Genomic DNA, 14469 nt, shown 5'->3' on the forward strand with positions numbered 1-14469 from the left:
AAACCTAATAAACCTTTTGAGAATTACACGCTCACAAAAAAAAAATTAATGTACGAAATATTTATACCGATTCACTTAAACTGACTTTCAGTATCTAAACCAAAAATAGAAAAGCCAAAAAATTGTTTTCAATAAATAATCAGAAATGTCCTACAATGCAAATTTCAAAAAAAAAAAAATTTTATTTCTTGTGATTCGAACCAAGAATTTTGGATCGGAAGCTCACATTGCTAGCCGCTCGGCTATCGCGCCATACTGTCGGTGCTGGTCTAAAAGTTATTTAGTTCGTCGCTACGTTTATATGTTGTCATTCGTTTCACTTTTTCCCAAATCACTCCCAACGATTCTAAAGAAGTTTTCACTTCAAAAATTAATGTACGAAATATTTATACCGATTCACTTAAACTGACTTTCAGTATCTAAACCAAAAATAGAAAAGCCAAAAAACTGTTTTCAATAAATAATCAGAAACGTCCTACAATGCAAATTTCAAAAAAAAAATTACATTTTCGTCTACATGTATTCATATAAAAATTTATGTCTCTTCTAAGCTGATAACCACACTACCTAGTCAATACATTTTAAATAATAAACCTAATAAAACGGTTGAGAATTACACGCTCACAAAAATTATTTATATCAACATATAATATAACGCTTCGTAACTAAATAACTTTTAGGCCAGCGACGACAGCATGGCGCGTTAGCCGAGCGACTAGCAATGTGAGCTTCCGATTCAAAATCCTTGGTTCGAATCACAAGAAAAAATAAAAGTTATTTTTATTTAGTTCGTCGCTACTTTTATATCAACATATAATATAACGCTTCGTAGCCAAGTTGGTCGCTTTTTTCGTTTCACTTTTCCTCAAATCACTCCCAACGATTCTAAAGAAGTTTTCACTTCAAAAATAATTTTTTGGGGAGCTATGCTCCTTTATTGAGTTGTCTTTTTCTACAAACTAAACTTTATTATTATTTCTACCCTACTTATATCTAAATGTAGACGCTGTCGCTCGATACTCTGCTGCTTTTGTCGGTGCACTTGCAGCTGCAATACGTTGGCTTTGCGTAAGGGTGTCTAATGGCCAGACGTATCGTCAGCAGTTTTTGCAAATGAGCAATCAATAGTATTTGATGCTTGGCTCTGCACGCGCTGCGGCGTCAGCGATTTTGTTTGTTTTTTTGGTTAGCGTGTAGATTTGTAATATATAATATGTTATTCTAACATATATATGTATATATTAATATATTAAATATGTATACAATTTTTGGAAGTGTTTAAATTTTCTTGTTCTTTTCTCATATGAAAAGCGCAGCATTTTCTCAGGGCGGATGGTAGTATTTTCGTTATGTTGTCGTACTATGAACACCGATTCATTGAATTTCCACTAGGAACTAACACGCAAGAAGACGGACTGAGAAAAGTTTATCATGCTTCTTCAATCGAGAATACCAAATTTCCCTAAACTCAAAATTCTCAAACCATATGTCCACTGAGAAGAAGTAAGGAGGAAAAAGTGGTTTTTTGGTGAATTTCGCAAACTTCGTAAAAGTTCCAGGAGGCTTCTGGATAGGGCATTAGAAAGTTAAAAATAAGAGGACTTGAAGGAGTATTATATCGGTCTGAGAAAGTATTGGAGGTCTATTTGTGTGAAAGAATCTGCCAAGCTACGCAAACTGCTTCAACAGGACCGAACGGTCTCGATTGATCTAATACCACGCCGCAGCTGGGCACATACAACATCATCTTTAAACCCCGTTTTTGCACATGAAGACAGGCCTCTTTAGATCCGTGTTTAAAGTAATTGAACGCACATCATCTGACGAAAAAGGCGCGGTTCCCTACACTCAGTCATATTAACATTGGTAACTCCAGCTAACGTGCTTTTCGGTCTAACTCAACAATCATCCTATAATGGCTGCAGCATCAACCATATCATTTCATCACAGTAGTTAACTGTTAACTGCGAATTTAATGTAACATCATGCTCCGCGAAAAGAAAATAATACGGACTTGCTGTCACGAATAGTACCTATTAGAGTAACTGCTAACAGTTTTTGGTTTCACGGTTCTGAATTCTTACTCAAAGGAAATTACTAGGGACCAACATGTAGCAGCCGCATTTCTATTTCAACGCGACAGAATCATTTGAGTTGTGGAACAATTAAAAACTTATATTTACCCTTTTAAGCGAAGCATCCCATTCGCCTGCCAAGGACGCTTTATTCGTACGATAGTTGACACACTCCATCGTCGTCATTTAAATGCGACGGGTTTTGGATCATAAACTCACAGAGCTTAGTCAGACAAGTGGTTCCAAGACTGGAATATCAAAAGCAGTGCATATAACTCATCCATTTGAAATATCGGACGTTGACATTGGTGACCCTTTCGCAATCACTTCACGAATTCGTTTGACAAGCTGGTTCCATATATTGAATTTAATTAGTCTTTCATTACATTATTAAGTTACAAAAGCAAAAGATAATAACGATATTCCTTAGTTTTTTGTTTACATAGCAGTAAGTAATTGCAGCATCATGTAAATAGGTATATCAACCAGAAAGTCTGTGTACAGTTTTAAAACATATGGAACAAGCTTTATAAATCATATACAAAAGAGAAAATTAATATTATGTTGGATAGACACGATGTTTTAGGACTTCACACAATCTATTTGGCGTTGAGTTTACTAACTTCTCTGTTTCCTCTGTTGCAATCTTCGCCTATTTTGCCCACATAACACTTCGCAAAGCCTCCTTACTTATTATTGCATGGTGTCGAATTCGTTTCTCCAATAGATCCCACAGATGCTCAATAGAATTGAGATCGGAGGCTGTGGGTGTGTTTTGAGCTGTTTTGGCGCACTGTTCAAGAGACACCCTCTTGGACACCCTCCGTTGGACACCTTTATTTAAAACCTTCGGTTGGGCACCCTATGTATAATATTTATTTGCATTTGTATGGGAAAGCAAAGGTCCATCGACTTGTTGGCCGTTTTGATGTGAAATGTGTGACCATTTTATCCATGCAATCGACGTCAGCTTTCTTTGCATTATTGTATAATTAATAAAGGGCTATGTTTCTTTTGCTTTGCCTTCACAACCTTTGGTATAGCGAACGGTGGAAAGCAAATTAACCCCTCTATCCTTTTTTGGTACATAGCTACTGATTGTAACAAGGTTTTCATGAAAATCAAACAATGACGAAAGCATTGGACGAGAGTTATTCTTTTTTATTTCTGGTGGAATGCAATGTTTGTTGGATCGCATGGTCTCAATTAATGCAAGTCCTATAGCAGAGAAACGCTTAGCTCCATTCAATGTGACGAAAAAGGTATCGGCTATTATTGTACGGCCACTGTTCGCATATTGCTTGGACTATTGTATCATCATATTTTTACCTTGGTCAAATTTAAGCTCTTCTCCTTCTGATCGGCCACAATATAGTTTTCCTTGCAACGGACATTTTGTTTGGGAATCACATGTCCATCATAGAGGTGGGAAACTATCGATGGCACTATCGACACTATCGATGGTTGAGCACTATCGAGTCGACTCACTATCGATGGTCATGCAGTACCGATAGTGTATCGATAGTGCCTCGATAGTGTCACCAATAGTTGTGAAATAAATTCCGCGTTTTGAAAAAGTGGCGTCGCTTGGCTGGTGAAAAATTTTCTTGCTTTCAATCACAAAACAAAAACATAATTTTAAAGAAATGGATCGCTTTCTCCAAATGGGTAATAAAAATAAGAGTAGTTGAAGCAATTTCAAAGCAACTATTAATATGTGTGTTTTATAATAGGCAAACGCCGCAATTCGAAAGAAACATGCGATTGCAGCTCATCGGAATCGGAAAAGAGCTCTGCGGCTACAACATCTAGCCATAAATTGAAAAAGAAAACAAAAATATCTGATGTGTGGAATTACTTTAAAAGATCAGATGATAAAAAATTTGCGAAGTGCTTAAATTGTGAAAAGGAGTACAAGACAAGCGGAAATACTGTCCTGTACGATTCCAACTCATCGCGAAAAAAAATTATTGATAAAACTTTAGCGGAGATGGTTGCCTTGGACGTACAACCGTATAGCATAGTAGAGGATCGTGGATTCATCAAGTACAGCAAAATTATGGATGCCAGGTACAAGCTGCCAAGTCGCCGTCATTTACAAAGTGTGCTGATGATGGATTTATTTAAAAAAACTTCGGCAAAGCTTTCAACCATTCTAGAAGAAGTTTCTAGTGTTGCTGTTACGTGTGACATATGGTCGTCACGTGCCAACATAAGTTTTTTAACAGTGACTAGCCACTTTATTCATGAGTTCACTCTTAAAACAGCTTCATTGGCAACAAGAAAGCTATTGGATGCCACGAACCATTCAGCTCAAAATATTGCGAATACTTTGCAAGAAGTTTTAAATTCTTGGGGTTTGTTTGACAAAACTGAGTGTATTGTCACGGACAATGCCAGCTCCATGATCAAAGCTTGCGAGCTGTTAAAGATTCGTAACATTCCCTGCTTTGCTCACACGTTAAATTTGGTTGTTCAAGACGGTCTAAATTTCGACGATGACGAAAAAACAATGGCAATAATTTCAAAATGTAAAGCAATTGTAAAATTTTTCAAAAAAAGCACTATTGCTAATGAAAAGTTTAAGATGGCGCAAGAAAAGTTTGGGTATTCACTTTTACAAAAAACTCCAACTAGATGGAATAGTTTCTTTTATATGATTCAACGAATACTGGCGACCCATGATGAAATTGCAGTAGTACTATTGTCTACATCCAATGCACCACTCCCATTTCAAGCGGAGGAAATTGATGTTTTGAAGGACATGGAAAAAATTCTTACAGTATTTGAAGAAGTTAGCAAAAGAATATCTGGTGGGAAATATGCTACGATTTCGCTTATAATTCCCTTGACAGATGTACTTATTCGTAAAACGCATACTATTTCTTCGGATGTGCACACTGAAGTTGGACAAAAAATGGTCACTGTTTTATTAGATTCAATCGTAAAACGTTTATCGCCATATGAAAAAAAAACTGCGACGAGAATGGCGACAATTTTAGATCCCCGATTTAAAAAGATTGGGTTTCAACATATGTCAAATGCCGAACAAGCTGCACATTGTTTCGAAAACGAGTTGACGGCTTTAATGAACAAAGATAGTTCAAATGACACAAATGTGGAACCCATCTCAACAAATAAGGACCCGCTTTTCGACTACATTGGGAACAAAGCCCGTTCCATGGCTAGAAACACGCGATCGGATGCTATCATTGCGAAGAGGCAGTATTTGGAAAGGCCCTTAAGCCAACAAGATGTTGATCCCTTATTATGGATGAAAGTAAATTATAAAATTTTAAATATCAATATCCAAAAATTAATTTGTTCTCATTAATATTTTTCTTAGGTTAACCAGACGGACTTTCCTGCAATAAAAACGTTGATGTTAAAATACTTTTGCATTCCGGCCACTTCTGTCCAGTCAGAGCGGGTATTCAGCAAGGCAGGGCAAATAGTATCAGACCGCAGAACACGTCTAAAGGAGGAGAATGTGAACATTTTGTTATTTTTAAGCGACTAAGCGAATAAGCGACGTAAAACATATATATGTACATATAAATAATTAAAAACATTAAACTATGTTTTTGAAAAATTAATTTTAGTTGTTTTATGTAGGTCACTATCGAGGCACTATCGATGGTTTGGTAAAAAACTATCGCCGCTATCGATGGTGCCGACTATCGATAGTTTCCCACCTCTAGTCCATCACATTTGTACACCGCATTTCGCCGGTTAAGATGGAATGGAATGGATGGAGATATTGTAGGAATTTAGTTCGACCTCGATATGGAAATCGTTGTTCGTCAATGGTAATATTTTCATGCAGATCATAAGTATGCTTGAGGTTTTCATTCGACAAATTTCATCTATTAAGAATGCGCGCAGCTTTATCGGGTACTTGGTGAAATTCACGTGTTCGGTTGTTATTAAAAGGAATATATCGTATCAAAATTTTCAATCGGCGATGGGACATTGCTGCTCCAAAAATGGGCAAAGCATCCGAACGCTACAAAGCTTCCGCTTTCTGATGTTATTGTGTGTTACACCCACGACCAATAAATGCAACCAGCTCATTCGAGTCAGACCAATCCAAACTGTTCGTTTTGCATCTGGATGTGTTTCATTCCATTTTTGAATGACTTCGTTTGTATATGGATTTGTTTCGGAAATTATAGTGAATGAAATATTGGGTACACAAAATTTCTTAAAAACTTCAATAGGAACGGAATTTCAATGCCCTGAGCGAAGTCGCATAATATTGTATAATGGAATAAGAATAGCCGCAGATGGCTCATCTTTCTTCCACTTTGTTCCATCTCTGCCGTGGAACAACTGATCGTCAGCACTTGGATCATTAAATAACTCGTCCTCAATTGCTTCATTAAATTAAATTATGCAAAAGTCAAGAACCAGCTCGACTCCATCCAAAAATATTCGAAGAATTTCATACCGATGAAGAAGAAGATTCCTAAGAAGACACATCACCCGAAATCCTGCCATCTTTACCAGCCTCCGAAGCCTCACATCAAAGCGAAATAAACTGTTTGCCTATAAATAAGTTCGGTTTCAAAGGAATGTCGACCGCCACCAATAATGATAACAGGTGTGGTCAACTATCAAAAATTACATAATGATATTAAAATCACTTGTGAAATGATTTTTCTATTACACTTGAAAACCATAATATTCTCAAGCTCTATCTAACTAACAGCTTGGATTATCGAAAAATAACGTCGTTTTAAAAAAAAAAAAAAAATAATTGGCGCGTACACTTCTCTGTTAGGTGTTTGGCCGAGCTCCTCCTCCTATTTGTGGTGTGCGTCTTGATGTTGTTCCACAAATGGAGAGACCTACAGTTTCAAGCCGACTCCGAACGGCAGATATTTTTATGAGGAGCTTTTTCATGGCAGAAATACACTCGGAGGTTTGCCGTTGCCTGCCGAGGGGCGACCGCTATTAGAAAAATGTTTTTATTAATTTTGCTTTCACCGAGATTCGAACCAACGACCTCTCTGTGAAGTCCGAATGGTAATCACGCACCACCAACAAACAAGAGAAATTATACATATGTAGTTATAGTAAAGAACCTACATCATATAACAAATGCAATAAATAAACTAAATTGGAAAACCAAAGAGCCACTAAACATGTTTATACTATCTTTTAAATCTGATGAGGATATTAAAAAAATTTACGAAATTACAAAAATCTTGTGTTCGAATATCTAAATTGAGGCTCTGAAGCCATCTAGACTAAGCCCCAATGCAAAGCCACCCCGATGCCATGCAAACATACTACTGCCCAAATGCTTTAACTGTGCAGAGGAACACCCGGCAAACTACAGAGGATGCAAAAGAATAAGATAAGAAATAGTGAGACAAAAATCGCTCAAATTAGTTTAGTTCCACGTGCAAATTCTTTTGCTCAATGCACTGAATTCAAAAATAGACGCAGCTCCGAAATTAAACCAGCATAAAAAAACATATGCAGATATTGCAAGAGAAAATATACTCAAATCTCCAAGCAATGAAAACAAAACTTTATTGAAAAAAATGACTCAACATTTAAGAAAAGAAATGAATGAACTAAAAAACGCATTCTTCAATCACCATATAAAGGAACTAACTGCGGAAAAATGTACTGATTACTATCTGTGGAAATCTACAAAATACCTAGAAAGGCCAACTATGCAAAACCCTCCAATTAAAAAACCCCAAATAAAACCAAAAGAAAAAACCCTAGGCAAAGAGCGATACTTATAAAACGAATGTATTTGCTCATCATTTAGAAAAAACATCTAAGCCGCATGAAGCCCATTATGCACCGCTGCTTACAGATATTCATCAAGCTGAAAAACAGTTCTCTTTGTCTTCGCCTGCAGAGATAAAGCGTGAAATAAATCTCTTTTAATGGAAAAGAGCACTCGGCTTCGATCTTATCGCCGCAGAAACCTTAAATAATCTTCCTCAAAAACTTTAATTAAGCTAACAAAAATTATAAACGCATGCCTTAAGCTAAAATATTTGCAACGTACTAGAAAGTGTCTGAAGTAATAATGATACCAAAACATGGAAAAAATCCCCATAAAGTGTCATCCAAGAGAGTTTTCAGAAATATTTACTTCGTATCTAAATAACAGATATTTCATGATCAGGTGCAATAGCTTTTATTCAAGCCTAAAGACAATTAAAGCCGGGGTTCCACAAGGCAGTACCCTTGGCCCTATACTTTATGTAATTTTCACATCTGACTCACTGTTCGCTAAGACTAGTACTCGTACTTCAGTTACCTTTGCAGACGATACATGCATTTTAGCAATCGGAGACGGCGAGTCCACTCGTATACTTCAGGAAGATGTTAACAAAATCACTGAATGGACTACAAAGTGGCGTATAAAACTTAACGAATCAATATCCCTTCACGTAGATTTTACAAATAAAAAAATGCATTATCGTCCTATATACTGCGAAGTATTTAGGAGTGACGCTGGACATAAAACTCAACGATTTCAAAACAACTTCATAAAAAGTGCAATAAACACACCATGGTATGTGAAGAGTTCTGATTTACATCGGGATCTCAAAACATCATTACATAGTATCAGAAGTTGTCAAACAGCTCGCTGCAGTTCATATCGAAAGGCTCAAAAAACATACCAGCCCTGAGGCTCGGCAACTTGCTTATCCACATGAGCAATGCCGGAGACTTAAAGGAAAATATTAGCTTGATTTTATTCATTTAATCTTGTTATGTATAATAAAGTATGGAATGCACGTGGTAGATAGGAAGTGGGTTGTCAAATGTGTGTAGTTGCCAGATTTTTACTAACTCCGCCTCAACCCAATTGCTTAACAGTATTGTATGAATAAAAAAATAACACTTCAAAATTTTTCTTACAATACATTATACAATTAAAAAAAAATATAACGAAAAAAATTTAATCGGCTCGATACAACAAAAAAATTCAAAAAAAAAAAAATATTTAAAATTTCAGCTTGATAGCGCCAGTTAAGTATTCGTGCCCGTCTTTGGGAAAATTCTTCGTAAGTATATCCGCTACATTATCTTCTGACGGGACATATTCAATATTTAATTCATTTCCATGATATTTGTCTCGAAGGTAATGGTAGCGAATGTCGATGTGCTTGCTTCGCTGATGCACAATTCGATTTTTTACTAAGAATTGCGCACTCTGGTTGTCGCACATGATTGTTGTTGGCTTCTTAGTGTATTCATTGAAACCCATCTCCTGCAGCAGACTTCTATGAAATGTAACTTCTTTTGCCCCGGAACACATTGCGATGTACTCCGCCTGCATAGTACTAAGTGAAACCACCTTTTGTTTTTTGGATTCCCACGCAATCAGGTTTTCGCCTAGGAACAAAGCGAATCCACTGTACGATTTTCTATCCGTACTATCAGAAGCCCAATCAGCATCTGTAAAGCAAATAAGACTGTGGCTGTTAGGTAGAAAAGTTAACGTACCCTGAGGCCTAGATTTCAGGTATCTAAGCACTGTTTTTGCGGCCAACATATGCTCTCTATATGGATGTCCATGGAATTGAGCTAGTTTGGATACCGTGTAAGCGATGTCTGGTCTCGAAATGGTAGCCAAGTATGTCAAACCACCAACAAGCGATAGATAGTTTTTAGTTTCATAGCCAAAAACGTCTGGATCTGAGCATTTATCCAGAACGGTGCCGCTAGCGAATGGCGTTGACGCTCCTCTGCATTCATCCATGTTCGATTTTTTTTACATTTCCGCCACGTATATAAGCTAACGCAATACTTCACACTCCTCAACCAAAATATGATGGTAACCCAACACCCCACACACGCAACGTTTTAGCTAACGCAACACTTCACACACTTCAACCAAAATATGATGGTAACCCAACACTCCACACGCGCAACGCTTTCGAGGAAATACCAGAGCAGCGATTGGCGTTCTCGTGGTCACGTTGCTAGCACACGGGCTTAGCTTTAGTATTAGAATTAAAATACTTTTAAGTCAGTTGTAAAATAAGATTCAACCAATAAAGACCGGTCTCCGGAATAAAATTATTTTTTTATAAACAACCACGACCGGGTAGTTTAACTGGCGCCCGAGCAGGGACCGACAGTGCGCTAATCCCGATAAACAAACGCGAACGTTAACAAAGTACTAGTGAACCTCTAGAAAGAGGCGTGTCGTACGAAATACATATAATATAAGTGTTAACGGCGGAACTGTCGGTCCCGAAAAAAACGCGAGTGTAGAGAACGAGGCCCCCGAGTAGCTGCAGGACGAACTGCAGAGGAAAAGGACGGCAACGGATGCCAAGCCGCTCTGCCCGCACCCAGGACCCCAAACAAGAGGAGATGTCGCTGGCCCTAATCATATTGATGTAAGATTATATACTAAGTATCTATAAAATTAAAACCTATTCAATAATTCTTTAAACAATCAGGAGAAATTTTTATAAAAAAAAAAAAAAAATCTAAAAAGAGAAATTTTGTAAGTTTAAGAAAATTAATGCAACTAAATAAAAAGTAAAATCAAGAGAAATTTTATATAGAAAAAAAAAAATCTAAAAAGATAAATTTTTTAAGTTTAAGAAAATTAATGCAACTAAATAAAAAGTGAAGAAAAAAATCAAGAGAAATTTTATATAGAAAAAAAATCTAAAAAGAGAAATTTTGTAAGTTTAAGAAAATTAATGCAACTAAATAAAAAGTGAAGAAAAAAATCTAGAAAGAAAAATTTTGTAGATTTAAAAGAAAATCCAAAATGCCTGACGACAACATATCTTCAATACTCCGACCTTCCGTGCTGAACACTGGCACCGCGGCCAGCAGCAATGCAATGACAGGATTAGAAGACACAATCCGTAGAGTAGTCAAAAATATTTTTGAAAGTGAAGGACAGAAGCTAGTGAACAATATACTGAACTCTAACCATGAATTCCTTAATTTGAGGGACGAACCCGTAGTTGCACAAGGAACCACAGATTCGGACCGTGTCCCAGAAATAGCTAGAACAATAAGAGAATTAGCAGGAAATCCAAGTGAGTTTAGCTCCTGGAAAAAAAGTATAGAGAGACTTTTAGAGTACTATGGTCAGTATCAGGGGACTCCGAGATATTTCGGGATACTTATGACAATAAGGAACAAAATTGAAGGTCATGCAGACGAAGTTTTGGAATCTTACAATATTCCATTAAATTGGACGGCTTTTCGCTCCTGTTTAACTTGACACTATGCTGATAAACGAGATCTAAAAACTCTCGAGTACCAACTTTGTAGCTTGGTTCAGGGACGTTTACAGATTCGGGATTTTTATCAACTAGTTTATTCCCACCTGTCCTTAGGTTAGGTTAGGTTTGGCAGCCGCATCGCACATAGAGACAACGATGCCACTTAGACCACGAAATGGGTCCGTTGTGAAGCCGCGGGGGCTGAGCTACATTTCCCTCTCCATATTAAACCATCCTGAGCTTTTGACAAAGCGTAAAAGGTTGTTGATACCTAAAATGTATAGATTATCTATATTCGTTAAGAAGTAGGATTTTAAAAATCGGTTCCTGCTTCTGGCTAGAGCTGGGCATGTGCAAAAAAGGTGTTGAATTGTTTCCAACTCCTCCTCATTTCTGCAGCTACGACAGAAATCATGCGTGTAAACGCCTAATCTCTTTGCATGATTTCCTATGAGACAATGTCCTGTGAGGGCCCCGACTAAGGTCCTGATTTGAAGTCTATTCAGTTTTATAATGCTCTTGGACAGACGTAAATTTAGCCTTGGCCATGTTTGCCTAGCAATTTCACAGGTGTTAACGCTAATCCATCTCTGATTTGTAGACCTGATTAATGCGTCCTTAATGAGAAGCTTACAAGTTGCGAGAGGTATCTCCATAAGATTACTTATGTCTGGCAAGCAGGTACCTTCTCTTGCAAGTTGGTCTGCCCTACAGTTCCCTGGTATATCTCTGTGGCCTGGAACCCAGCACAAGATTATACGATATTGTTTGGCCATCTCATTTAGAGATTGGCGACAACGTAAGACACTCCTTGATGTTGTTTGGAATGCATCCAGGGCTCGTAGGGCAGCTTGGCTGTCTGATAGAATGCAGATATCCGTTGATGATATTCTGTTTATCTTTAGCCATTTTAAGGCTTCATGAATAGCGTTTATTTCCGCTTGAAAAACACTACAGTGATCCGGTAGTTTAAAGGATTCACTAATAGAAAGCTCTTCGCAAAATAACCCTGATCCTACACCGGTATCCATTTTAGACCCGTCCGTGTAGATCTTAACGGGTGTGTTAGGTGATGGATCTTCTTCAAACCATTCCAGTCTAGAAGGGATTTTCATTTGGAAATTCCTTTCGAAGCAGAGAATGGGAGGATGATAATCGCAGTCACTGGGTATATCCGTGTAGGAGTCTAAGATAGTCGAATGTCCCTGTGTGACAGTCTTCCATTGTGAGCTCGCTTTGAGCCTTACAGCGGAGCAGGCCGCTAAGTATTTGCAGAAGAGATCTAGGGGTGGCAGATGTAGTATGATATCCAAAGCCATGGATGGCGTGGTTTTCATGACGCCACATATTGCTAATTCCGCTGATCTCTGCACCTTATTCAATAAATTAGAATAGGTTTTTTTCTGCATAGCACACCACCAGACAACATTTCCATATAGAAGGATGGGTCTGACGACAGCAGTGTAAAGCCAATGAGCAACCTTAGGTTTAATTCCCCAGGTCTTACCTAAAGCTCTCTTACAGGCATAAAAAGCTAGGTTCGCTTTCCTTACTCTTTCTAAGATGTTTGACTTCCAAGTTAGTTTCCTATCTATGATTAGTCCCAAGTACTTGGTTTCTTCCGAAATCACAAGAGCTTCCCCCTTGAGCATAATTGGACTTAGTTGAGGGATTTTGTGTTTCCTAGTGAACAATATAAGTTGTGTTTTGTCTGGGTTAACTCCTAGACCACACTTTCCTGCCCACCTAGAAAGTATTTCTAGAGCATTTGGTATTAGGTCTCTTAATGTAGACACAAATTTACCAGAGACAGCAATGACAACATCATCGGCGTAAGCTATCACCTTACAGCCCACCGATTCCAGTATTAACAGAAGTTTATTTACAACTGCGTTCCATAGAAACGGTGAGAGGACTCCGCCTTGCGGTGTACCTCTACTTACCGATCTCCTGAGCACCGATTCTCCTAGTTCCGCTTCAATGATTCTGCTATTTAGCATTTTGCCAATGAAGCCTACCAAGCCCGGTTCTACCCCAAGATCAGTGAGTGCTGCAGTAATTGCCCCCCCTTCGACATTGTTAAAGGCCCCTTCAATATCAAGGAAAGCGGCTAAAGTAAACTCCTGTTTGTGCAGTGAACTCTCTGCCGTGTAAATAAGGTTATGTAGAGCCGTCTCTACCGATTTCCCTTTCGTGTAGGCATGTTGTGACGTAGAGATAAGATTTCTATCTATAGTTAGGCTTAAATGAAATTCTATCAACCTCTCCAAAGTTTTCAATAGGAAGGAAGAAAGAGATATCGGTCTTAAGTCTTTTGGATGGGTATGTGAGTTTTTACCCGCTTTTGGGATGAAAACAATTTTGACTTGTCTCCACTTAAGAGGTATATAACCGTAGAGAAAGCAACCTTTGAAGATTGCTAGCAGCCAGTGTGCTAGATATCCGGCGGTCTTTTGCAGTTCCACTGGGTAAATTCCATCTGGACCCGGTGATTTAAAGGGTTTGAAACTTTCAATCGCCCATAAGAGCCGATCCTCAGATATAGCATCTATTCTGACTTCACGACAGTGTACTGTATCTTCCATATCATGCCCAGTAATGTCTGAGCAGCCTGGAAAATGAGTGTCGAGTAAAAGTTCTAAGGACTCTTTACTGGTTGTAGTGAACGTACCATCACTTTTCTGTAGCAGTTCCCAATTTTGAGGACTTCCCGCTAAGATCTTACGAAGTCTGGAGGTCTCAGTTGCCCCCTCGACCTCTTCACAAAAGGATTTCCAAGATTGTCTTTGGGCCTTCCTGATTTCCTTCTTGTAGATTTTCAGAGCATCTTTATAATCTTTCCAATCTTCTGCGAGACGTGTTTTCTTTGCCTTATTAAAAGCACTTCTGCTTGTTTTTTGAAGCATGCCTAGTTCAACCGTCCACCACTTAGGCTTGGGTTTACCCCTCAGTCTTCTTATGGGACAGGCTTCCGCTAAGGCAGCATTCATGTTGTAGGTAATTTTGTGCACCAAGTTTTCTAGTCCTTCTATGCTTTGCGGTACCACTGATGGACATGTTCCTAGGGTAACCCCGATACAATCTATATACCTTTCCCAGTCTGTTTTCCTGATATTTCTACCAGGCTTAGGATTCGGTAGATTTTTGCTAACCTCAAA

General features: G+C 38.1%; 1 protein-coding gene across 1 annotated transcript; it reads right to left on the reverse strand.

Annotated features, from left to right (window-relative positions):
- Positions 1-9057: 9057 nt before the first annotated feature.
- On the reverse strand, positions 9058-9816 carry LOC129250588 (uncharacterized). The gene has a single exon (XM_054890200.1). It carries the CDS (start codon positions 9814-9816, stop codon positions 9058-9060), a length of 759 nt encoding a protein of 252 aa, XP_054746175.1.
- Between the last annotated feature and the right edge of the window lie 4653 nt (positions 9817-14469).

Source organism: Anastrepha obliqua, chromosome 6 (assembly GCF_027943255.1).
Source record: "Anastrepha obliqua isolate idAnaObli1 chromosome 6, idAnaObli1_1.0, whole genome shotgun sequence".
In the NCBI taxonomy this organism is placed as follows: domain Eukaryota; kingdom Metazoa; phylum Arthropoda; class Insecta; order Diptera; family Tephritidae; genus Anastrepha; species Anastrepha obliqua.

Excerpts from the sequence above, each read along its gene's own strand:
- LOC129250588 (XM_054890200.1), bottom strand. The coding sequence starts at position 9,816 with ATGGATGAATGCAGAGGAGCGTCAACGCCATTCGCTAGCGGCACCGTT.